The following is a 26,584-nucleotide window of genomic DNA, read 5'->3' as shown; positions in this document are numbered from 1 at the left end:
AACACTATAAATGTGTCTTGTAAAAATTATACTGTTTCTTACAACAAACTTAAAATAGTTCAAGTCCAAGATGGTAACTGTTCTAGACAGACTACTAACGTAAGAAGCACCCCCCATAACCCCATCCCCCGCTGCCATAACTCTGATTAAGCACTGTAAAAGATAAAAAACATAAATCTGATTACTGCCTTAAGTTTATTTTTGAGAGCAAGTGAGTGGGGGGAAGGGCAGGCAGAGAGGGAGAAGGGATCCCAAGCAGGCTCCGTGCTCGAGCCCACAAACTGTGAGATCCTGGCTTGAGCCAAAACCAAGAGTCTAATGCTTCACCGACAGAGCCAGTTACCCAGGCACCCAGTAATCAGACTTATTTTGAGGCACTGCTCAAATGATAACCCTTTTAACAACAAATTAATCAAAACAAAGTAAAAATCATTGCGTCCTTAAGAAATATGCTTTGCAAGAGGAATCCAAAAGGATAACTCTTGGCTACCTGAGCAAAACCGGCAAGAAAGGAAAAGACCAGGAGGGACGGGGCAAGGAAGTTTTGGAGGAAAATTCTGTTTAGCAAAAATGTCCCCGTGTTTTTCTGAGAAACCTAGTTTTATATCAACATAACATAGATAAATTCTCAGTAACTTAGTCATAACTCCGTCAAAAAAATACACCCCAAACTAAGTGAATGCTTGATTGCTTGAATTAATACAGAAAATTATTTTAATTTAGTGCGCTTAATTCAATATTGAAAGACTTGGAAAATGGGCGGAACTGAAAATCCATCGCATTATGTTGGAGAGAATGTGACTTGTAATTAGTGCTGAAATAAAACACCAACATCGTTTTGTTGTTGTTACCGTGTTAAAGCGCACTTATCACTAAATTTGAACACATGTGTGAGTGAGAAGCCTTTACAGAGAGCCCAAATAGAGTCTATCAAATGATTGCTGTATGGCACAAGAGCGAAAGGAAGGGGAGGCTGGAAGAAGAAAGGAAGGAAGGGCGGAAGGAGGGGGGTAAAACCACCTCAGAGACGCAGGGGCTACTGGAGGTTAGCAGGAAGTCTCCAGTGCGGTGCACATTTAATACCGCTCTTTATTCAGTAATGGAGATCACTTTGCACCAGCCACCGGGCTAGATGAGAGATACCCCGCGAGTGAGGATTCTGCCCTGTAACAGAGCAGGCAGTAGTTCTCAATCCTGACATACCAAAGGGGTTAGCAGGGGTTTCCCCCAAATGCCCGTTCTCAGACAGATGAAAGAGCTTCCTTTGAAAAATGCTGGAGCTTTTCACCTCTGCAAAGCCTGTTTCCCTATATATTGTCTGCCATGGCCGTCTGGGAGTTTTAATCAACCCCCAGCCTCTTCACCATTTGTCATCTGCACCAACATACAATAGGAAAACACATTTTCAGACATGCCTCAGCATGCCAGGGATGGGATGGACCCTCGCTACTCAAACCGCTTTGGACAAAACGTGCTAAATACGTGGCGGGATCCATTTATGCAAAAAGACGCACACGTGAAGTTTAACCTGAAGTGTCCTGAATGCTCCACGTAGGCATTTCTCTACTTCCAGCTTTATCACATCAGTGATTGAGAATTTAAGAGGGTTTGGGTCATATTTATTTATTTATTCTAAACCCTCATGTCTCTCACTTTCCACGCAGGAACCAGTGACTCTTGCATAGCATAGTAGCTGTGACCCCACGTTGGAAGGAGGTATGATCAAAGGCAGCCTGGCCAGACTTGGGAAAACATTTCCACTGAGAATGGACATACTGCCTGTCAAAAGGTTATTCCCACCGCGTTGGGGCAGGAGATCACGTTACCCCAGAGTAACAACATGAAAGGGCAGAATCTGGCCAGAGTCACCCACATACATGTTTTTCTTTCCAACAAGGGCAAATGGGAGACACTGACCTGAACAGAACATCCTTCTTATCACTTGCGGGTGGGTGGGGGCGGAAAGGGTGCCTTTCCCTAATCAATACAGCCCCTGAGCCACAGCCACTGTTTAATTCCTTTTATATTTTTCTTTTCATTCAGAAACAGCTCACATTCAGTAAGACTTTTCTGTCTTAAACTTTTTTTTTTTTTTTTTTTTTTTTTAAATCCGAGCAATCACAAGCTATATTCTGTGGAAGACAAAATAACTTTGGAGGCGTAAATCTTAATGTCAATGACAGGAAGGCTTTGGTGAACCATTACCATAAATCTGACAAACGCTAATTTGATGGGTGGCTGTATCTGTCTGCTGCACGGCCAGTCTAGACAGTCTATTGAGAAATCCTAAAACACAACTGTTTGTTCCCTGTAACACCATCTGGATATGGCAATAAGCGCCGACCCAGCGCCATTCACACATGGATCAAAGCACATGCTAATGCTATCATGAAGTCATACACATAAAAAATTCAATCTGAGAACTCGAAGCAATTTTCCTAAGTCTTCAGTGAAGAAACCCCAGACTTAGTGTGACTCAAGCTAAGTGCATGAAGGGGGGAGAGGGGGGAAAAAAGGAACCGAATATTTAATGAGCTTGGGCTTCCAGAGGAATGTTAGGCCACCCATTGTATTGGAAAAGGCTCATGTCACACTTCAGTCATGGTACCCGTCAGGGTGCCCCTTTACAAAAATTGATCTGAGGACCTTTGTAATTACCTGTTTCAGCCGGGGAGGGGCGGGGGAGGGGGAGCACTGCGGATTCATGACAAGAAATAAAAGAAGGGATCCAAGGTGTAAATCTAACATTATATTATATTGGTCTGAGCTGGCAGAAATTTTCAATATTGCACACGATATTAAAAACCTTTCTCATTAAACAGCACTGTGGCATTAGATCAAAGAATCAAGGGCCTCCTATTGAACTCCTTTAAATATTACAAACATAAGAGCAAGTCTGGCTGTGCATAAAATAGAAACAAAGCCAATTTTTTTTTTTTTTTTTTTTTTTTTTTTTTGTCCACCCTCATCCTATAGCTGGCTGGAGAGAAACACTGCTTGAGAAATCGATTTCTAGTCAAATGGGGAGAATCCGGACTTCTCCCAAGGTACTGAATAAGGCAGAAATGAATCCAGCCCTGTACAAATTCGCTGACAGGAAATTTTCGGTCAATATGTTACTCCTATCAAAACTTTAAGCTACTCTTTCAAAATGTATCACTCAACAGCACCGCTTCAATTGCACGCCCTCCCAGCCCTGCTTATGCCTCATCACTCCGCGAACCAAACTTCCAAACTTCCCGGGGAGATAGGAAATGCTCCCTACGCCCAGTGTTTCGCTCCACTGTGAGCCACTAGAAGAAACTTCGATTTCTTTGCTTCTTGGCTGGCTCATGTCTGATAGAAGAACACAACTAAAACTCTTGGGAATGTGTTATTAGTATATTCATCTGTTTGCTGGGAGACCCCAAACATGGCCCCAGGTCTCATACATCCTAGCATAAGCTTCCCAAATTCCCACCAACGTGTTTTACTTTGCAACAGTTGTTTCTACATCACATGTGTATGTATACGCGCACGTACACACGCACACACCACCAATACATTTTTAAGATTTACTAATCATGTCATAGGGTTAAAAAAATAGGAACAAAACCTGTTAAGAATTACAAGCCATATCACCAGGAGCTTCCACAGGCTATGGCTTATGTTGCAAATTTCAAGGCTATATAGTGGTTAAGACTACTGGAATATCCTCACAGGGTAAGCAAAAAAAAAAAAAAATGGTAACTGAAACAGGGCTTTTATAATACTTAGCAGCACACAGATGTTTGATCTCTTTCTACTCTACCTGCTAAAGCCTTTAAAGGTAACCAAGAATAAAACATTACATTCCAGTTTTTATAATGTCTCAAAAAAAAAAAAGCTCAATTCTGTAATTAGTCATTTTACCATTCTAGATACAAATTCAGTAGAGAGAAAATGAAAGGTAAACAGTTTAGCCATAGTTTTCCTAAAATTCAGTTCAATTTGAAAGACTTCTCACCAAATATTTCACAAAATATATTTATCTTCTTCTCAAGTGGAATATTCTTAACAATGTTTTTGTTTCTTAAAAAGGAAAAATCATCAATTTCACCCTCCCATAGTATGAAACCTTCCCTAGAAATATTTAAAAATTTTAGAAGTTCAAGAAATATATTCTGCTAATTGTCTGTGCAAATTTCCATTTAAACAATTATCATTTATAGGTATTTCATATTCAACCTAAAATAGATTATTATGTAATACATTACTACTACAACATAATCCGGATCACAAAGAAAAACAGAACAGCCTATTTTTTTGTACTGCAGGTTTCCGTAAAGCAACTGCAAAAAAAAAAAAAAAAAAAAAAAAAAACCTTCAAAAAGGTAATTTACCCATCCCCAAAGATAGCCTTAGTCCCTGAACTTCCAAATAAACAAACTGTAAAGATATTTGCTATTTTGGTATACAAGCTAGTTAATATACACGAAGACATACATCTTAACAGGATTAAAAATATTTCATTTGCAAAGCATATGTGCAGACCCACAGGAATAAAAAGAAGTAACATTTACACACAAATGCACATCTCAGATGATCCACCATAATGATCAGATGTTACCCTAGATAGAATTAAGAAAAAACAGTTGAGACAATATAAGTGAGAAATCATAATCATGCTTGTTAACCATTTTATACATTTATATAGACTTTTTACAAATATAGTTTAAAACTTTTATGCCATTCCCATGCTGGACTGACTACATTACAACTGATAATCATGTTGTCTAGCAGTAATGGCTTTCTTTCAGGCTGTGGCTATAATTCGGTAAGTTTAAAAAGGGAGAGAAAAAAAATCACCCAAACATTGCTTAATGTAGCTAATCAGGCTTTTTCAAAATTAGGCTGGGGATTTAATGTTAGGCAGCATATGAAGGAATTTAAAAATGTTGTAGTGGAACAGTACTGCCATCTACTGGCAACTGTTTAGCAGTGCCTGTGGAGTGTCTTCAAGAACAGCCTATTAGAGCTGACCAAAGGGGAGCCCTTCAGTTCACTTTGCACTGGGAACCAAAAAGAAAAACAGAAGAGTTAGATGGCTCACAGTTTTTCCCTGACTTTAAAAAAAAAAAAAAGAAAGATACCTTTTCCTTTCAACTGTAAACCGTTTTTTTTTTTTTTTTTACTTTTGAAAATTTAAAACGTAGTGACCTACAGACTATACTAGCCTAGTAATGAATAGCCAACCAAGAAGACAATCACGCCTCTACTATGGAACGCTCGTGCTCCTGCAGATAATTCTCTTCAATGCCACAAAATATTATATTCTAATTCTGCATGAGAGATACATCTTCTGAAGAAAGCAGATCACAAGCCAGCATAAGCAAGCCTACATGTCAGCATTCGTATGTTAATCCTAAAAGCGTTCCATATTACTACCAAGACAATCACTTTATTTGGGGTCCCTGTGGATTCAAGTCTGGCTCTGGATTCCCGTTGTACCAGTAAAGCCCCTCTGGGAGGGAGCACGGTACACACTGAAATCCTAGATTTGAGCGACCTAAAGCAAAATCCATGCGTATCAGACAAGCCTACAATGGTATCACCAGAACGGAAGAACCTTTGCACACCTTTTTAATCCTCAAAGATAGATACTAGAGGCTTTATACAAGTTCTACCAATTTTTTAGTGGTTTAAAAGTTTATGTCAAGTGGGGAAATACACAATATGAGGATTCTTTCAAGTAACTTGTACCTGCATAATGGAACAACTCAACTCTTGTAGATGGACGCTGCATTAGACTGCTAAAATATACATGCACTTATGGGCTATGGATTTTAACATTTTAGAGAAAAACTGCTACTGCTATTTTTTTTTCCTTAAAGACAATAATCTAAAAACACAGATTACAGACACAAAACATGTAAATGACAGATTTTAAAAAGGACTTAGTCTCCACTAACATAGCCGTTTTAGGCCACATAATTGCAGAACTCCAAAGAACCACAAAATAAACCGAAAACCCCAGACATAAAGAGATCCACTTATTAATTAAAAGCAGCTCTCTTGCGCTATTAAAATAAGGTTGGCCATGCATACTTTATTGCCGTCACAGTCTCAGATGGGGCAGTATTCAAAACACATAAAAGTAAAGTTGAATAGTTCTCTATGTAGGGAATGGAGTTAAGTCATGTCTGCTTGCACAAAACTGTTTTGCAAAGAAGCCACATATAGAGGATCAGAGTGGAAGGAAAACAAAACAAAACAAAAAGAGTAAAAGCATCAAATCTCAAATTCAATGCTCCTCTTTGGGAGGGAGGGACAGTGAGGTGTACTGCAAACAACAGGAGCTGAACCAAGAAGGTCTAAAACTTGCCCTGTTTTAAAAAACAGGGACCAGGAACCAAGACAATCTGCAAAAGAAAGAGACGGGGAACTCATTTTTAAATTACATGTTAAATGAATACAAGTTATTTGAAGGACCTTTTATAAGCCCGGTTTTTGTTTTTAACTAATATGATACAGACTGCATTGGTTTCTCTGGGGGGAAAAAAAGGCAATAGTCACAAAAAGAGTGGGAGGACCGAGAGGAGGAGAAGAAGGTGGGGACAAAGAACAGAAACTACTAATATTTCATAATGTGATTTTTAGGAATTTCTAAAAACTGCCCTAGAAATAGTATGACCAAAAAATTATTCCTCATGCCGACTATTCTTTCAAAGCTATAGGTGACTATCTAGCAAAAATTAAGCACCTCACACAAAGTTAGCTTTTCCAGATTTCACACGAATTTCTTCAGGAGGGGGATAACTTAGCAGATCTCTTGGAATAACCACCTACCTTTCTTTATAGTGCCCTCACTGAATGCCAGAGCATACCAAAATTATTTATCACCTTTAAAAGTATGGGAAGAAATTCCTACAATAGATTATAAAAACACAACACTATCGTGGTATTTTACAGGGTACTAATAACCATGTAACTACTTCAACTGTATGGTAACTGCCATATAATTATGATGTCTCATTATTTATGTCTCACAGATTATAGGATACGAAAGCCAGTTACCTGTTACCATACATAGACATTTGTGGTTGGCAGGTGTGGAAAAGTTTGCTATAAGGGTCAAAATTGGCTTTGAAATTGATCTAACCTATGAATAAGATTGCTTTATCTTCCCCTCTCCTCCATTTGTGTGCGTTGTAGATGAAAGGAGGAAACCTAGAAGCTTCTACAGGAGATCTATAGCTTTTCAGAGTCCGTGGCTGGTCTAAGCGGAATCTGCCATTAAACTGTTTTCAGCTGGTTTCCTCCCCCAGAGTATGTTCTCCCTTTAAGTTTCTGTTTGACAGGTTTCGTTACCTTGAAATATTCTGGCATGGAATTCAGACACCAGTGGCCTTAGCTTAGAAACATTTCCTCTTTCTTAATTTTTAATACAATAATCAGCCCCTTTAACCCCCCATCCCACATTTCAAGGCACTCTAGGTACAGGGGACCTTAAAAAGCAGAGATTTGGCAACTGGACTGCTTCCACTTTGCTACATGTTTACTAGTGTGATTAAGTGGGGCTTATTCTGTAATAACACTAAACCCCATTCAATTTCCTTCTGAAATCAGCAATGGACTCTAGCAAGAGATAAGAAACAATGATCATGTAATTTATTATTCTTTGTTTAGTTTGGGGAACTATGGACAGTATGCTGTGCTGTCTGCTTTGGTGAGACCCAGGGCACCGACTCCAGCCTCAGCACTAAGATGGAGAAGTCCTAGGAGTGAAATGGTAGGCACTTTTTTTTTTTTTTTTACATTCTGAATCAAATTCCAGAATTTAGGGCAGCGAAAAGAATTCTCCACTAGCCCCTGCCCCCCCCCCCAATCTAACATTTTCTTGCTGCTCAAAGTCTAATTTCCTTCCCCAAATTACCTCACCATATGGAAGGAAAGAATCGCTACCTTTATCTGCATTTTGTATCAGTTTGGGCATTCAGGACAACTGTGTGTTCCCTTTTCATTTCCTTGTTTTGTAAGGTTAAGACCCAAAATATGCACCTCCAGAGTTGTAGTACATTTCATGTAAGTCAGAATATATGAAAATGAAATGATTTTATAACGACTTTGCTTTAATAGGGGTTTTACACAGGGGGGTTCCTGGGAAGATGTCCAGGCAAATCGTGTCCAAAGCCCAGAGTGAAGGGAAAATGCACCTTGATGCACAACATAGTTGAAGAGAGATTTGCTGATGTGTCATTTTAAATGAAATACAAACTTCAATTCCAGCTCAGTTAGGAGAGCGTTCCTTTGTCCTCTTACTTCAGGAATTTCTCTTTCCTTTTCTTTTGAATCTTAGGATTGAAAAACCGCTCAAGAAAGCTGGCGTGTATATACACCCCCCCCCCCCCACACACACACACACAAATATACACACACACTCATCTTCAAACAAGGGTTAAGAAGAGCCTGGCTGCTTTAAGAGAAAAATCTATCCAAAACGATCCCACTCTTCTCAAGCATGAATTTCACACAAAGAACTAGATATAAACAAACCACATCTGATAAGAAGTCTCTTTCAAGCTTACAACAGGAACCCTGCCCCTCCCACCCCCCCCCCCCCCAAAAAAAATCATGGGGGCCCAAAGAAATAATTTTTCTCTTATTTGGCCAGAAGCACGTGTGTGTGCTCACACTTGCACCTCCTCAGCAATGGTTTTTGTTTAGAAGTTTGGAACAATTCTGAACAACGAAAAGGCCGGAGAAATCCAAGTGACTTGGAAAATACTCCCTCTACGCAATAGAAGCATAAACAAATTCTAAAAGCCAATTTTATATATCCGAGGAGGAGAAGTACACATGAACCCAGCTGAACCAAAAGCTCAATCCCGACAGGGCAAGTAAGCAAGTTTCTCTTGAACCCAAATGATTCTCACATTTCTGAGGCACCATTCCGTTACTGGAGGTGTCCTGTGGACAAAAACTTGAAGAGACAGCATAATTCCGTCAGCTCCTTGGCATTTTATTGAAAAAAGAGAGACTGTTTTCACCTACAAGATTTAGGAATAGAGAGTATGGCAGTGAGGTGGCACCGTGCTTCTAAAAGTTCCCCAAACCCTCAAATCTCATGTCCAGTCGATAACGGATGTGGCTAGGGCTCACCCCATTAAAAAAAAAAAAAAAAACTACAAAATGTTGAAGCCTCCTATTTGGACACTGTGGTGCTTGTTCTACAAGAGTCATCGCGGTGTTCTAGGAGTTTCTCATCTAAATTAGCACTGACACTGCTGAGCAGTGATACATCAAAGTTATGTTGGTCTTACAAGCACAGACGATCATCGCCTTAAAAGGCATTGAAGTATTTGTACTGTTCGAAGGTAGGGAATGGGAGGTGGAGGGAGCGAAGATATATATTCCTTCGTTCACCTTCCACCCAGCGCTCTCCCCAAAGAGGGGGATCAGTAGGAAGCTTTCCATCTGCCCACTGGGATTAAATTGGAGGGTACTAGTGAAAAACGGGAAAATGCTTCCCACTCTTTTACCTCAAAGCCTGGCCTAAGTGTAATTCATGAAAGGAGACCTGGCCTCTGGGAGTGAGGCTAGGCCTTGAAACCATCATGTGTCATGTTATCTAAAGACAGCTGAGTGTGAGGGTAAAGGTCTCCCACCCTCTTTTCAGGACAACAGTGGACCATGTACCCACCCTTTTTAAAAACAAAAAACATCAAATGTTTATTTTATTTATTGAGAGAGAAGAGAGAGAACACACATGCAAGAACTGTGGAAAGGCAGAGACAGAGAGGTGAGAGAATCCCAAGAAGGCTTTGTGCTGGCAGCACAGAGCCAGGTGCAGGGCTCGAACTCACTGACTGTGAGATTGTGACCCGAGCCAAAATCAAGAGTCGGACGCTTAACTGACTGAGCCACCCAGGCTCCCCAAAAACAGTCAAATTTTTAAATTAAAGGCTATTTAAAAATTTTATATTCAAAATGGCTTGAGTAAAAAGACCCTGTTGGAAGTATTTATATTAAGACTAAAGAATTAAAATCTTTAATATTTCCAATATTAACGGTACCTTTCTTGAGGCATTTGAGAGTTCACATGCAGTAGGCCACAGTAGGCTGAATCTTACTGCCATTCTAAAACCTCTTACACAGGTAACTGCAAAGATCCAAAAAGGTCTATTGGCTGCCTGATAATTGATTAGAACTTATTTCAACCACTCAGCATAGGCCTCCATTTTATAGATTATTGGGGCTTTCAGAGATGAACTTGCTGAACTGCATTACCTAAATGTGAAAAGACTTGATCCATTTTAAGGTCTCAAATCAAAGTTTCAAGAAAATAAATCCAAATAGCATTGACCTGAGAAATTAACTACGTACAAACAAAATAGCATTTATCTGCAACACAGTCCTTTCAAAAATTTACTGTCTAATGAGCAACAGATCTACATTACAAACTTAACACCAGGCAAATTGGATCAAGTGCTAAGATTGAGAATAAATAGCAACCATGAGAGCACAGGGGATGGCAAGGGCCTCCCTGCACTGGAGAATTGGAGGCATCTCAGGAGGAAGTTAGAGAAAGGTGGTTGCATTTGAGCAGAGCTTGAATGTTAGATGCCTCCTGAGCAAGGAGTAAAGCATAAATACGAGTAGACGAAAACAATTCAGGGCCGAGTCCAGAAACAGATGTGGCTGGAGTTTAAATTATACAAGGATAAAGTGTGCTTGTGGCCATGCAACGAAGGGATGTCGAGGACCATTATATTTGAGGAAGCTATGTCTCTGCAGAGTGGAGTTAGAAGGAGAGGAAGGCAGTCACGAGGGGGTGTCCAAGTTGAGTGTCCAAGCTGGAACTCCAACCGTGACGACAGAACGCACCATGGTGATCCCCCACAACAGAATGCCTCGCCATCACACTGGATAATGGTAGGAGGAGGGACAAGGAGGACAGGAATGTGGTATTGCAACTAAGCCACAGGAAATAGTTGTAGGAGGAAAAAACAAAAAGGAGTTTAATTTTGAAGAATATGAATTTGAGGGGCCAGCAGGTCAGACATGTAAACAGAGCCAGTGGGGAGAACGAGAGGTTAACTGGTTAGTGGACTGATTTCACATGTGCCACTATCCAAAATAATTCCAAATGGTTCAAACACCACTATATGGAAAAAAACATAAATAGCTATAAATCGGCATCTGGACTCAGCAGTGAGAGATTAGATTGTGAAACTCAAGAAGAATCTAGGGACTGAAATTGAAAACTTGGACATCAGTGTAAAAAGGATAGTTGTCACCGCCCCTTGAGAGTAGGAGGGGTGAGGAAGGGTGGGAAGGAATTCTTTCGTCTTTTTTTTTTTTTTTTTTAACTTTGTAACCTGCTTTTTATTCTTTGTATTTTTATCAAAGACATACTACTTTTTTGAGTCAATATTTGAGTCAATATTTTTTTAAAGAAAAAAAAAATGCAGGGGACTCCTGGGTGGCTCAGTTGGTTAAGAAGCGTCTGACTCTTGGTTTTGGCTCAGGTCATGAGCTCATAGTTCATCGGTTTGAGTCCCGTGTGGGGATCTGTGCTGACAGTGCAGAGCCTGCTTGGGCTATTCTCTCTCTCTCTCTCTCTCTCTCTCTCTCCCCCCTCCCCACTTATTCTCTAATTTTTTTTTTTTTTACTGCAACACAACTGAAGCCACAGGAACAGATGATACCACAGATTTATTCCTCAAATATTTAATGGATATTCAATATACAGGAGGACGAGGCTAGGCACTGTGTAAACCAGGAAAGTGATCCCCAACAGCGTCCTGTGAGAGTCCCACAGGAAAAGCACAGGCCTTGGAATCGAACAGGATTCAAACCTCTGCTCTTCCACAAACTAATGTTGACATGAGTTTCTTAAATTCTCTCTCAAGTGTGGCTTTTCTCTTCTAAAAATGAGACTGAAAAAAAAAAAAAATACCTCATGTGATTGTTGTAAAGAACTGTAGTTCCAGTACCTGAAGGGCAGAACTTGGCGCACAATAGTACACAATTAAGATTCCCTCGATGTCCATCATTCTGCCAAGGTGGGGAAACCCAAAATGTAAGAGTCAAGCAAAAAAAAAAAAAAGAAAGAAAGAAAAAAAACCCTGAAAGTGGTCAGACCACTTTCACTCAGGTGAAAGAAGAAGGTACCATGTCATAGAAACCAAGGGAGAAAAAGTTCCTTCATTCATCCCCTCAGGAGAAATCAACCATCTGAGAGGTGCTGGAATGGACAACTATGTCGAAGGCGGTAAACAGGTTGACAAGTGTTCTCTGGCAATTAGGACAGTCCTTGCTGACTCGAGAGAACAGTGCCAGTGGAACAGGAGAGGATGCCACTTGGCCAGAGGGCTAAGGTGGTGAAGAACGAAGAAGCCCTAAGAGGAGGTCTCCTGAGAAATTTGTGACCGAGGGGATGGGAGGCTCTTGGAAGAATAAAGCTTCAGGAAAAGTTAAGTGGTTCATGGATGAAGGGAGGACAGCGTATGGATAGAGAGAGAGTCAAGACAGGGAAGAGCGGGCAGAGTTAACTGTGAGGCCCTGAGGGAGACAAAATGGGTGCCCAAGTAGAGAGGCTGACCCCAGAAAGGAGGACACAGCACTTGGTCAGAAAAAGGGGAGAAATAGTGGAAAATGTAGATAAATGGTGACTTGTAAGGAAGGGCCGGGAAAATGCCTTTTGATCAACATTTCCATTAGAAACATTTGGCCCAGGAACAGGATTTCCTCCAGTGATTCTCAAAGGCCTAGCAGGTAGAAATGGGGGTGAGGAGGAGGCTGATGGAGGACAGCGCAGTGGTAGAGAAAAAGTTAGAAGGGCAAGGGGCTATGTCAATTCTAGCTCTGCGGGGGGAGGGGGGCCAAGGGGGGGGTAAAGACAAAAAAAAAGGGAAGGGAGTCAAGGGATTCCAGGCATGCCAGTGAACAAACAGCCGAGATGGTGGGCTCTAGAGCGCAGACCTGAGGGACTAGCGAGAGAAGGATGGGACGGATGGAAGAAAGGGAGAGGCAAATGGCCATTCACTGAATGGACTAGGAAGCCCAGGTGGGTTGAGGGTGAGTAAAGGACTGAGCTGGTAAAAGGACAGGAGGCTGTGAACAGGAGGAGAGCTCAGAGTTTGAACCCTTGGGAATGAGGCAAGTCCAGCCCACACGAAGGCAGAAGCTGGCTGATTAAGAGGAATGGAGACGCTCAGGATGGAGAGGCCATTTCTCCAGTCATCAAAGTAGGAGGGGAGGTTACCTACAATAATGCCAGATGATCAACTGGGGCCACGAGAAGGGACCTTGAAACAAACCCAAAGGAGGAGACAATAGGAGAAACAGACGTAAAATTTTCTGAGTAGAATTTTTAAACAGTTTAAAATGTTCTTCTAGATAACACCTGGTCTGTTTGAAAGGCTTTTTAAAAATAGACATTGAGTGAAATCTAACTTAAAGCCACATCTGGGAGGCCGTTCCACCATTCGTATGCCTTCAAGGGAGACATTGAGGGATCTGAGGGTTTTTTCTTCAGCCCCACAACCTATGTCAGACAACACCGCACAACTGCTCACAACGTCTGAGTGACAGCACGCTGACTCCGTCAGCCCTGAGGCCGAGTCATCTGAGCTCGGCCTCTCCCTTCACGCTCCAGGGAAGAGAGAGGATGGTAACACGACGGTCGGCAGCCTCCTAAAGCCAAAGTGTCTTCACATGCCATCCCACAACCAGCAAGGCGGCGTGACTAACACACCTCATCTCCGTTGTGTTCACGCAGCTCTTCCGTAACTACCACCACTCTTAATCCTCACAGGTGCTCTGGGAGGCTGGTATGACACTGGGCATTTTTTCTAAGTGACCCAATAGAGCCTTCTGGGGCTGGAAGACTTGTTCAAAGGTACGGAGTCTTCCAGAGTCCAGCACTTTCCACTAAATCACGCTGCCTGAAGTCACTTCAAGGGCCCAGATGGAGGAGAGCTCAGGGGAACACCCAGAAGAGCAGTCCCCTCGGCACGACGGCCTCCACCTTTCATGCCCATATAAATAGGGGCTGGGCAGAGGTCTGCTGTGCCCTATAAATCTTGGGCGCCAGGGGTCACCCTCTGTTCCAGCAGGGAGGCAACAGAAGCCTGAATGCTATGGGGTCACTCTTGAGGTCATACAAGGCGGCTACAGGCCACAGAAACGCCATCAAGTATCCTTCAGGGATATATCACTTCAGACACCTTCTACACAGAGTACATGAACAACTGTCCATATGCTCACATCAGTGAGGAGACCAGAAAACCCGGAGTCAAAACAGAAATCTAGAACAGCATCACCACTTCAAAGCCGTAGGTACAAAACCGTGAAAGTGCTCCCTGGGTGTGTGGAAGGAGGTAGATTTTTCCTTGGAGTAACATTTTCTGAGCAGGGATCTGGACAGAAGCTGGAGAAAAGAGGATGGGCCACACAAAGCAAATCATAGTATCTTCTCAAACCAAGACAGAGAGAAGGCAGAGGTAGAGAGGGAAGCTTGGGACCCACAGGTCTCTAGAGGCAAAGACCTGGGCACCTTATGTAAGAATTCGCACAAAGAGAAAATTATCACAGAGCTCATTTCTAAAGGGCATCTGGTACCAAATACATTCTGTTCCCAGTCTCCGCTTCATATAATCTTTGAACCCTATTTAATTTAAAAAAAAAAAAAAAAAGCCATGGAAAGCCAGCCCAGTGTTGGCAAACCATTTTGTGACAGGACAAATTCTATCACAGAACACACAATCCAGCAAAGTTACCTGAGACACTGTGCTCATCTATGGAAGTGTTCAACCAAAACCGTAACTAAATTCTGCACCAAACACACAACAATACGTTCAATATTCGGAATTAGCTCAAATAGGTTAATTTACTCAGACAAGTGGGCAAGCAAATCTCCTCTTTCGTGAATAGTATAAAGATGATGGACAGACAGGTTAAGGCACTGTGAATGCAAATGTGTCTTTCCAGAGGATGATTATGCATCTCGAGTATACTAAAAAGACATAAGTTGCACACTTTACATGGTATGGGGGGGGGGGGGGGGGGGGAGTATATCCCCAGAGACTGCAGTTCATCTATCAAGTAGTTTTTTAGTAGTATTTTCATTTTAATTTTCTAGAAAATGCCACTTTTCATTTTAATTTTCTAGAAAATGCCACTTTCCAATTCCTTCCTCTGTTCCACCTTTAGGATTCCTCTTTCCTTTTTTGTTGATTGCCTGGAACAGTTGGGTTTCCTCTGCTCGCTAACATCCCGACCTGGTCTCTCAATTTCGCATGCTCTCATATACATCTGGAAAACCTGTCTCCTTTATGTACCCGCTGCTATGAGTATTACTTACATTTTTACAAACACAGTTTGAGGAAAGTAATCCACTGAAACTTATTTTCCAATATTCAGACCGTGAGTTATCAAAAACTGAGTATCCAGCTTATGTCCAGCAAACTCTTGCTAAACTGTAACTGGTCCTAACAGGTAGATCCTTCCTGCTTTCTGGGGAGAATTCCAACTTTGCTTCAATCAATTAAAGGGACTAGGAGAGAATATGTGTAATTAGAAAGTTATCACACAGGTATTTTGAGAGGAACTTGAGACCAAAATAGATACAGATTAGGACCAGTTAAAACTTTAACCTTGTTGAGAAAGTTCTATCAGAAAAACAGAAGCTACACTCATTTATTATTTTTTTTTTACATGTATTGATTTTGAGGGGGGTGGATGGAGAGAGGGAGAGAGGGAGAGAGGGAGAGAGAGAGAGAGAGAGAGAGAGGGAGGGAGGGAGGGAGGGAGGGAGGGAGGGAGGGAGGGAGGGAGAGAGAGAGAGAGAGAGAGAGAGAGAGAGAGAGAGAGAATCCCAAGTAGGACCCACACTGTCAACGTGGAGCCCCCATGAGGGGCTCGAACTCATGAACGAACAAACTCACTGAAATCATGACCTGAGCTGGTATCAAGAGGCAGATGCAAGCGACTGAGCCCCCTAGGCACCCCAGAAACCACACTCCTTTTAATAGAGAATGTCCCGTCACGAGTGAGTTACACAGGGACTGCAGAACTGAACGCACAACCAGGACATTTGGGCCTCAGCTGAGTTAGCTGTAGGGAGCTGGGCAGCATTCTGAGGGTGGGGCACTGCCCGGCTGGTACTGGTGCCCCAGGGGCCTGGAGAAGCAGTCCTGTGGAACTGGGGTGCACACCTCTGAGGAAAGGGCCCTGCCCTGCTAATTGGGGCCAAGACCTCTAACGGGCACATAATAAGGCTAGTTCTGGAAATGTGTAGAAGCTAGACTTAAACCAACTACTGCTGCTAAGGAAGAGGGCCACTGCTGGGGCAATGAAGTGGAACAGCAAGAAAACAAGAAGCAGGAACAAGTCCCTCCTCTGGCCTTGCGGTCTCCCTGGAGCAAGCCATATGGCAGCATCTACCAGGGAGCACCTGGCAGGGAACGGTGCTGTTCCATTCAGAAGGGCAGATTTGGGACTAAGAGACAAGAGCTTGATTAGCTCAACAGCTCAGTGACTGGCACAGCAGATACGCTACTGACACCCAGGGCAAGCTCCTCATGGTCAAGGTCACTGAACACCACAGGGACTCTACCCCAAGACAACAACCTAAGAGAAAGTGAGTGAATGAAATATAAAGTGTCATTCTCACCTCCCCCACTACTGTATCTTGAAGTTTTTATCCAGTGTTACAGCAAACACTTACAGGCATCAGAAATAGTTCTAACTTCTTCCAGAAGTTGTTCGTTTGTTCATCCGCTTCCTCGAAAGCCCACCTGAATACCAATGTGATCTTCACTTTAGTGGTGAGAAAAATATTTCCACTTAATCCATTTCTGGAATCAGGAAAAAACCTCATGTCACAGATTCCTTTTTAAAGATTCTGAGACCTCTTCAACTAGAGATCGGTTTTCCTTATTCCCTCCTCTCCTTGAAACAAACCACATCTTAGAAAAAGGATGCAATGGTATTAGTTTAAAAGCGCCAAATACAGAGCCCTTACAAATAACCTCACTGTTGGGAAAGCATTTCAAGGTATTTGTGAGGGGCTTACTCTCACCACTTTTTTGGGGGTGGGGGTGGGTGGGTACTCTTGGAAAGCAAAGGCCCCTCCTGTCACCGTGGCTGTCAGTGATCACACATACATTCTCTTACTCTTCACTGCTGTACTCAGTCGTCCAAATTCCTTAAACATTCCTTGGGCTATGGGCAAGACTTGAACCATGGTAGTACATCCTTTAGACTCACCCACCCAACTATGGTCTTCCTAGAAAAAGTCTTTGGGCAGCAGCAAACAACAACAACAACAACAACCACCATCACCACCGCTCATTAGCTTAGGACCTCCTTAAATAGGTTTGCCTTTCCATTCTCTTTTGGTATTTTTTTTCCCCTGCCAGCTACAATGTGCACGGACAGGAAGAGCCCAAGTATTTGACTGAGTGTGCCTGCCCCCTGGTGGGTGGCAGGGTGAAGCACACTCTGTAGGAGATCCTCTGGGTATATACGACACACTCTGAGACAGCGAATTAAGTAAGAAGTGATGGGAAAAAGTTCATAGACCAAGAATCCTAATGCTGAAATGTGAACACCTACTACAAAATGGAAGGAAACATAATAAGAAAATTGCTAAGACAGTTTTAGAGACTAAGCACCAAGATTTTGTCCTGAGATACACTGACTTGGGTCCCTTATGCTGAGTTATGAGCTATGTGTTAGGTGTCTGTGTACCTACTGTTATCTTCAATAATTAAATCACACAAATCTTAAGGCTAGAACTCAGGCACTGGTACTTTTTTTTTTCTTAAGCTCCCAAGTGATTCCCATGTGCAGCCTGGATATAGAATCACTGATCTAGGGCAATGTTTCTAAGCATGTGTTCTGAAACCACATGGATCAGAACCAAACTCTGAACTAGGCCTAAAAAATAAAGATCTCTACAGGTGGGCCTTATACCTGGGTTTTCTCAATCTTCCTAAGGAGTTCTCAAGCAACTACGCTGCAGAAATTACTGTTATACAGAAAGGATTGGGGGTGGGTAACTCCTAGTGGTGAAGGTGAAAGTTGCCTCAAGACAAAGTGACCTTGGAAATGGAGGCTTCCCCTGAGTGGGTTCCAGGGGGCCTTTCTATATTAACAAAGGTCCAATAGAAGGAATAGGCTTCAGGACAATCCAGATAGACTTAGGACTGCCAGACAGGACTGGCAGGGAAACATCCTGCCCATGCCTACATGGCTGTTTAGAAGACCTTTTTTCTTAGTGGGAAGTTTTCTCTAATCTACACTCCTCCTTCACCTTCCATACCCTAGCCCCTCAATAGAACCAGGAACTGTAAAGCAGCACCTAGCAGTGTCTTTTTCATTGACTTATTCTTGGGAAATAATTATTTGGAAAACACACTCCTTGAGGTGCCTGGCGTTACCCAAAATGGTCTGATCCCCATCCCCTCAAACACATACACAAAGCAAAACAGGCATCCAAGGCCCTCCTTCTTGGTACAGCTTTGGAAAAGAACCCCTGGGATAGATGAGGAGGGTTGGGCTGGAGTGCAGAACTTCTAAAGCCAAATGGGTTGAGTCGCTTAACAAAAGGACCCAAGCGGGGTGGTGCTCATAAGTCACTTGCAGTGACAAGGGTTCTAGAACATTCTGCCCTTTTGAAGTATCCTAATGATATTTGGTCCAAATTTAGAAAAGCCAAGGCTTGGATAAGTACCATTATTAAGTATGTGATGTGCCACCCATCTTGTAAATGGAACTTCCCCTAGGAGGGCTGAACAAATATAGTTTGCGTTAGAGACAAAACCTCAAAACCAAGGAGCCTTCCTAACTACTGACATTCTCGCATGAATTACTGGATTATTTCAAAATCTCAACCTCACATTCCGACCCAAATTGACCAGAGATGTGTTAACACCTGCTGCTCACATACCTGCCGCACACGGTGCCACCCATTTCCCAATGCTGTTCGCTCCTACAGCAAACATGAAACGAGGTATATTTTACTGGCGAGGAGCTAAGTTTCATGTACGTTAGGCAACTTGCCCCAAATCCTGCAGCTCTCAGTGGGAGAGAGAAAGCTTAATTAAATCCATTCCCACGGGGCACCTGGGTGGCTCAATCAGTTGAGCGCCGACTTTGGCTCAGGTCCTGATCTCACGGTTCGTGGGTTCGAGCCCCGCGTCGGGCTCTGTGCTGACGGCTCGGAGCCTGGAGCCTGCTTTGGATCCTGTGTCTCCCTCTCTCTCTGCTCCTCCCCCCCGATTGTGCTTTGTCTCTCTCTCAAAAATAAAACAAACATAAACACACTTTAAAAAAACCCATTCCCATCTGACCCCAGGGACCGCTCGCCCACACATCAGGGGCTCCCCTCTGGGATGCCCTTAACTGGCTTCCACTCTGACCCCCATCCTCACGCCCTCCTCACCATTCTCCCCTCGTAGGCCAAGCAGTCCAGGGCAGCTGTCCACCTGGGTTCACAAACGCAAATACCTGGAGGGCAGGCCAGAAAGGCTCCATCTGTGAAGCAGCTATAGGGAGTAGAGGGTGAGGGGGACCGAAGAGGCCCGTGGTGTACAGAAGCACGCGTGACCGTCCTAAAGGCACGCAGACTCCACTTTCTCAAATTAACACTGTGCTGGCCAGTAGAACTTTGAGGCGGCTATGTGTACACGTGGCAGACAAAGTAAAGGTGAACCACAAGGGCACAAAGGAGGGGACGCCCTGAATGGCACTTCCCGACCATCCGATGGACAACACGCACCGAGAGGTCTATGCAACGTAAGCTTTGCTTAAGATGTTACCTTCCCGACATACAAGCTCCTTCTCTTGATGTTCCTACCTCTCTCGAGATGATCACCTCCCCTGCCAGCTGAACCGGTACAGGTGTCAGGACAGCCTCCCTCCCCTGTGTACAGGTATGACCACGGCCTCCCTGTGCCCCCGTCCCCTCCCTTTGTCCTCCCATAGTCCTGACCATCACTCCCTGGCGCCTTCTCCATGCTCTCACGTGTCCAGCGTTTCTCCTTTTAATCCCGTGCAATAATTACTCAAGTGCATACTGTCCTTTGTTCTTATAATGTGCTTTTGCTCCATTTTCTTTAGTTTTGAGTGACAGCAGCTTGGTGATGCAGGCAAGTAAAACACCGTTTCTACTTTACAAGAGATGAAAGAAAATACTTTTTCTACTTTACAAGAGATGACACCTTCAGAAGGTTTAAGTGATTTGGCCACAGCCGCCAGAATAACCTTGCCCACAGTTTTACCTATCGACAGCAACCTACCCACCTCCTTGTTTCCAGAACTGTGTAAGGCAACTGCTTGGGGAATATTTTTTACCTGGATACCCCACAGTTACGTTAAACTCAGCATCTCCTGAACCGAAGGTATCCTTCTCTCTTCTGAACTTGCTAGTCCCTTAAGGTCTCCAGTGACATGTCAGCCACCATCCAACCTGTTGCCCATGCCACAAACCTCAAGTCCTGGACTCCTTACCTTCCTTCACCCACTCAGCCAGTCAGCAATTTCTGTCTACAGGACTGACAGGGCCTTCCAGTTCTCTGGCCAGTGCCTCCCTGTGTAAGCCAGCATAGGCTGCTAAAACACAATACCCTAGACCCTTCACACTCTGCACTCTAGCCACATCAACAACCCACTATGGCTCTTCCCACCATGCCTTTGCACAGTTTATTCCCTCTCTGGAAACCCTCTCCTCTTCCTCCTCCTGATCCTTACAGCCCCCTTTCGTTTTGCTGGAATAACTCCTCCTCAAAGTTTAAAAGCTTTAGCCTACATAACTTGAGTTCCTCCAGAAAGTCTGCCCTGACCTATAACCCTGTCTGTCCCATTCTGGGATTAGAGGTCCTCACTGTGGGTCCCCAGAACACTGCTGACATTTGATTATATCCCTTACTAGACAGGTACTGGGGCCATCTTGTCAATGCTGTATCCTTAACATTTACCATACAGCACACCTTCAATAAATATCATTGTCAACCGCCATTCTCAGGAAGGGGAGGACCAGATTAAGCAAGGGTTCCTCATCACTGTCTACAGCAGGGAGTCCAATCCCTAGCTTGGCATTTGAAGCTATCCTAATGTTCAAGCCCCTGATGTTTGTATTTTAAGGCCTACCAAGAAGAATGCGGGGCTCCGTGTTGCCTTTGGGGTTCAAAAACAGAAGACGGATGGGCAGAAGAGAAGCAGGGTGGAATGGGAAGAGGGGAGGTGTTACAGATGCGTGCCCTCCTACCAGGACAACCATGGTCTCCGTACCTCAAATGTCTGTTCCAGCTTCAAGACACATGGTCTTGTACTCTGACTTCCCTCTATTCCCCACGAGACCCCGTATCTATAGTCCCTGCTCAGCTGGCTCCTGCTCTCCTACTTTCCTTAGACACCATCCTTGTTCACTGTGGCTTCCACAACACCCAGTTCTACTCTTAACAGCCCAGCCATTTTCAACATGCAGGCCATGGACTCCGGACGGTACCCCAAGACCCTTCCAAAGGACCTACAGCGTCAAAACTATTTTCATGTCAATACCAGGACAGTACTTACCTCTTACACTGTGTTGACATTTGCACTAATGACGTAAAAGCACAAGTGAAGAGAACCACTGGCCCCTTAGCACAAATCATGGCAACAGCATCAAACTAAAAGCCACTGTAATTTTCACCGCCATGCACTGGTAAAAAAGAAAAGGTCAGTTTCACTTGAGAATGACCTTGATGAATCAGTAAACACTGATTTTATTAAATTCATTAGTCTATCTTAGACTCTGGAAGGATCTTTTAGCCATGGACAATTTATTATTATTTCTTATTATTACCATGACATGTTTTTATTACATATTTGTTACTTATTTTTATTACTTTATTATTCTGGGTGATAAAATGGGAAATGCACATATAGCATTTCTGTTATTTACTAAAGTATGAGGATGATCTCAAGAAAAAGTATGTATCAACTGACTTAGCATTTTTTTTTTTTCCACACAACACTATTTTGACTTTAAAGAATGACTAAGAGGCAAACTACAATTATTCAAACCTGGGTATCTTATAAACACTTTCTCAAAAAATAAATGACATGAGCCAGTGAATTCAAGTAAACACACAGCATTGTTGCCAGTGATAAAATTTAACTTTCAAATGCAAATTGATTTTTTGGAAAATCTTTATTTGCCATGGTGAATTTGATGAATTCCCAATACTGAAAGCCTTTTCTGCTGAATCAAGTGATATTAACAAATTTGATTTTTCTTATACTGTGTTAACATTTAGAGGATATACTTAACTATATGTTAACTATTCGTTCATTTAACCAATATTTTCCAAGATCAATACTTAATATTACAAAACCATGCACAGGTAAAGATCCTTTCAAAACCCAAGACAAATGGATTTTTTTAACAAAACTGACTGTAATATCCTGATATGGCTTCAGAATCCACATTCCAACTAACCTTTAAGAAAGGGCCACTTGAGGGGAACCTGGGTGGCTCAGTCGATTAAGAATCGGACTCTTGATTTCAGCTCAGGTGACGGTCTCACAGTTCATGAGATCAAGCAGACACCCTGCTTGGGATTCTCTCACCCTCTCTCTCTGTCCCTCTCCTTCTCTCTCTCTCTCTCTCTCTCTCTCTCTCTCTCTCTCAAAAATAATACTTAAAAGAAAAAGGAGCCACTTGAAAGTTCAGTGAAGAGCCATAGAATAATACAATTATTGGAAAAAGCTATTAAAATATCCCTCCCTTTTCCAACTTCGTATCTCCAGGAGGTTGAATTTTCTTTACATACTTCACCCAAAGCAATATATTGCAGAACATAAATGCAGAAGCAGACAGGAGAATCTAGCAGTCTTCTATTAAGCCAGATGGTAAAGAGACTTGCAAAAATGTAAAACCATTCTTCTCACTAATTTTTTTTGTTTTGGAAAATAGACTTATTTTTCATTGAAAAAATGTAACTCAGATAAGTAAGCAATAGCTTGTTTTTAAATGAATTAGTAAATATTTTCAAAGTATTTTGTTTGCTCATCTATTAAATATTGTTGCTACAACCCACATAAACAAAAGCTCCTTGAGGCCTTTTAGTAAAGAGGTCCTGAGACACAAAGGTTTGAGAAGCACTGTGCTACCCTATTTGACCTTCACTGGTCTTTTAATGCTACATAAAGTCCTAGCTTATCCATGAAGCTTCCCTAACCACCCTTCGCTGACCCCTGCTGGTGCCTCCCTATAGCATTCATTGCCAAGCCATTACTTTAATAGCAATATGGTTGTTTTATATTAATGAGTTGTATTTTTAAATGACAGACTCCTAGTGCCCATGTTTAAGAATTTTAGGTAATTTGCTTTCTGATCATTAAATACAGGCAGCTCCATGCAACAGAAAACAATTATAGATTTAAACTTCTATCTTGTGTCAAAAAAGAGTAAAATGCACCCTCTAGTGGACATATAAGCTCAGAACACAAAAGAAATTTATTTGGATTACCAGAAGAGTTCTGTCTGGCCTAATCCCAGACAATTCAGATAATAAAATAGTAATCTATGAGCATAGGAAATTCTCAACTTTAAATTTCTGATGGAATATTTTAAAAAGGCAATGTGGAACCAAATCTGGCTTGAACTTAGTCGAAAACTAAATGCAAATGTGGACCTGAAGTCACATTTCTACACTTAGTGAAAATCATCTTTTAGGTTCTTATGAGTCGGTTATACATCAGATACCCAAAATACTAGGTTTAAATATTTTTGATTAATTATAGCTTTAAGTAATTTAAAGCTGGGATTACCAATTCAGTCTCCAGATATTAAAACTGCCCTCAACTCACCAATCCACCATTCCAATGACTTGCTAATTTCTGAAAAGGGCCCGCTGAAAACTAAGAACCGATACTTGGGGTATACCTTATGTCCATGTTAAAAGAATTCTCGGCATCCTCCTCTAGAATGACTTAGAACAGAACTGAAAATATGTACACCTTTATAGTTAATATGGTAACGACATGGAAAGATGTCTGAAATAGTTAAGTTTTAAAAATGAAGTTACATGGGACACCTGAGTGGATTAGTTGGTTAAGTGTCCAACTCTTGATTTTGGCTCAGGTCACGATCTTGCAGTCATGTCTAGCTTGTGCTGGGCGTGGAGCCTACTTGAGATTCTTTCTCTCCCTCTCTCTCAAAATAAACATTAAATAACAAATTAAAAATAAAAATGAAGTTACAGAATAATGGGAGGTATGGTCTAATTTAGGTTCTAAAAATGTATACATGCACACCTATGTTTATGAGCACAGATATATGTTAATATGTGGTAAACTAACATGTTATTTTTAAGAATATGCATTAATGGAAAAAATAGTAAGAGACCTTTTCACTATGCTTCTATACTGTTTAAATGTTATCAGAATTTTTAATTCAAAATAATCAGAGGGGAATTTTTACTAAGTTAGAGGGATAATAATTGACTCAAAGCATCTCATGAAATGGAAAGGAGTTATTTCATCAAATAGGGTATTAGAAGGTTTAAGTAATAACACACTTGATCTATTTGGATTTTAAATCATAAGACTTACTTGGAAAAGGAGTTTTTTAATGCATTCATCAATAGAACACATAAGGTCTGATTCCTTCAATGACGACACAAGCTTTAGTGATATATATACAATCTTCTCTTGGCTACCTTCTCAAACTCTGGCAGAGATAGTAACTCCTTTCTAATTGATTATTATCAGACTAGATGGACAGGATGTCCCTTTTTTAACTCTTGAATTCTATGACCTGTGAAGTGCTGAAATACCATCATGGTCATAGCATCATTTCCCAGCTTTGAGTTTTTATACAGCTAGCCTCAGCCACATTTACCTAAAGTCCTTAGGTAAATGTTGGCATCAGTATCTCAATTCAAAGCAGTAGGGTTGACTGAAAACTAGAACTTCAGTGGTGTTACCAAACAACAGTCACTAAGGAGCACACATCTCCAATTATAATTTGAGCATTAAGTGGAGGAAAAAAAAAAAAAAAGGATATGTTTGCTACAGTAGTCATTCTTATCTGAACACACAGTACTTCCAAGTCAGTAACTTACACGAATGAAACAGACCAGCCAAGAATAAATCTGTTGTCAATACTTACATGAAATTCTGATCCTTCATAATGTGCCAGTGTTTTACTCTCTCATATACTGCCCACCAATATATCCATCTAAACAAAACCTCTTTGGGGAGGGAGGGTGATTTTATTTTTTTGTCATAAGTATGCTCTTTAATCCCCATCCCCGATTTTCCCCACCTCTCCTCCAGCAACCATCAGTTTGTTCTCTATAGTTAAGAATCTGTTTCTTGATTGGTCTTTTTTCCCCCCTTTGCTCATTTGTTTCTTAAATTCCACATGTGAGTAAGGTCATATGGTGTTTTTCTTTGACTTATTTTGGCTTAGCATTATACTCTCTAGCTCTATCCATGTCACTGCAAGTTAGCAAGATTTCATTCTTTTTTATGGCTGAATACTACTCCATTGTACATCTATGCCACATCTTTATCCATTCATCTACTGATGGACACTTGGGCTACTTCCAAAGTTTCACTATTGTAAGTAATGTTCCGATAAACATAGGAGTGCATGTATCCCTCTGAATTAGTGGTTTTCGTATTCTCTGGGTAAAAACCAAATAGTGCAATTCCTGGATCATACGGTAGTTCTATTTTTATTTTTTTTGAGGAACCTCCATACTGTTTTCCACAGTGGCTATGCCAGTTTATATTTCCACTAATAGTGCAAGACAGTTCCTTTTTCTCCACATCTTCAACACTTGTTTGTATTGATTTTAGCTATTGTGACAAATGTAAGGTGTTATCTCATTGTAGTTCTGATTTTTATTTCCCTGATGAGTGATGTTGAACATCTTTTCATGTGTTTGTTAGCCATCTGTAAGTCTTCATTAGAGGTATGTTTGTTCATGTCTTCTGCCCATTTTTTAATTCAATTATTTTGGGGGTATTGTGTTGGGTCAGTTCTTTATATATTCTAGATAGTAACCCTCTGTCAGATATGTACTTCACGGTCATCTTCTCCCATTTAGTAGGTTGCCTTTTAGTTTTGTTGTTTCCTTTACTGTTTACTGTGTAGAAACTTTATTTTGATGTAGTCCCAATTGTTTATTTTTGCTCTTATTTTCCCTGCCTCAGGAGGCCTATCAGGAACAATAGGTATTGTTGTTGCCACAGCCAATGTCAGGTGTTACTGCCCATGTGCTCTTCAAGGAGTTTTATGGTTTCACATCTCACACTTAACTCTTTAATCCATTGAGTTTATTTTTGTGTATGATGTAAGAAAGTGGTCCAGTTTCATTCTTTTGCATGTTGCTGTTTTCCCAACACCATTTGTTGAAGAGACAGTCTTTCCCATTGGATATTAATTCCTCCTTTGTCAAAGATTAATTGACCATGTAATTGTGGGTTTGTTTCTGGCTTTTCTGTTCTATTCCATTCACTGATATGTCTTTTTATGCCAGCACATAATGTTTTATTGTTTTAATCATTAAAACTTTGTAATGTAACTTGATATCTGAATTGGGGTGCCTCCAGTTTT

General features: G+C 41.7%; 1 protein-coding gene across 5 annotated transcripts in view; it reads right to left on the bottom strand.

Annotated features, from left to right (window-relative positions):
• ARL15 (ADP ribosylation factor like GTPase 15) overlaps positions 1 to 26,584 on the bottom strand; it is a 403,888-nt gene that overhangs the window by 300,823 nt on the left and 76,481 nt on the right. Inside the window, exon 1 of one of the 5 annotated variants that reach the window (XM_042950006.1) lies at positions 10,035 to 11,351. The exons of the other annotated variants lie outside the window; for them this stretch is intronic. Coding sequence (XP_042805940.1) covers positions 10,035 to 10,097 — 63 coding nt within the window. The 5' untranslated portion in view covers positions 10,098 to 11,351. Of the gene's footprint in view, positions 1 to 10,034; positions 11,352 to 26,584 lie in introns of those variants that run through there. 5 annotated transcript variants of the gene reach the window in all.

This window comes from Panthera leo, chromosome A1, assembly GCF_018350215.1.
Source record: "Panthera leo isolate Ple1 chromosome A1, P.leo_Ple1_pat1.1, whole genome shotgun sequence".
Taxonomy (NCBI): domain Eukaryota; kingdom Metazoa; phylum Chordata; class Mammalia; order Carnivora; family Felidae; genus Panthera; species Panthera leo.
Note: the sequence above shows the minus strand (reverse complement) of the source record. Positions and strands in the feature narration are given on the sequence as shown.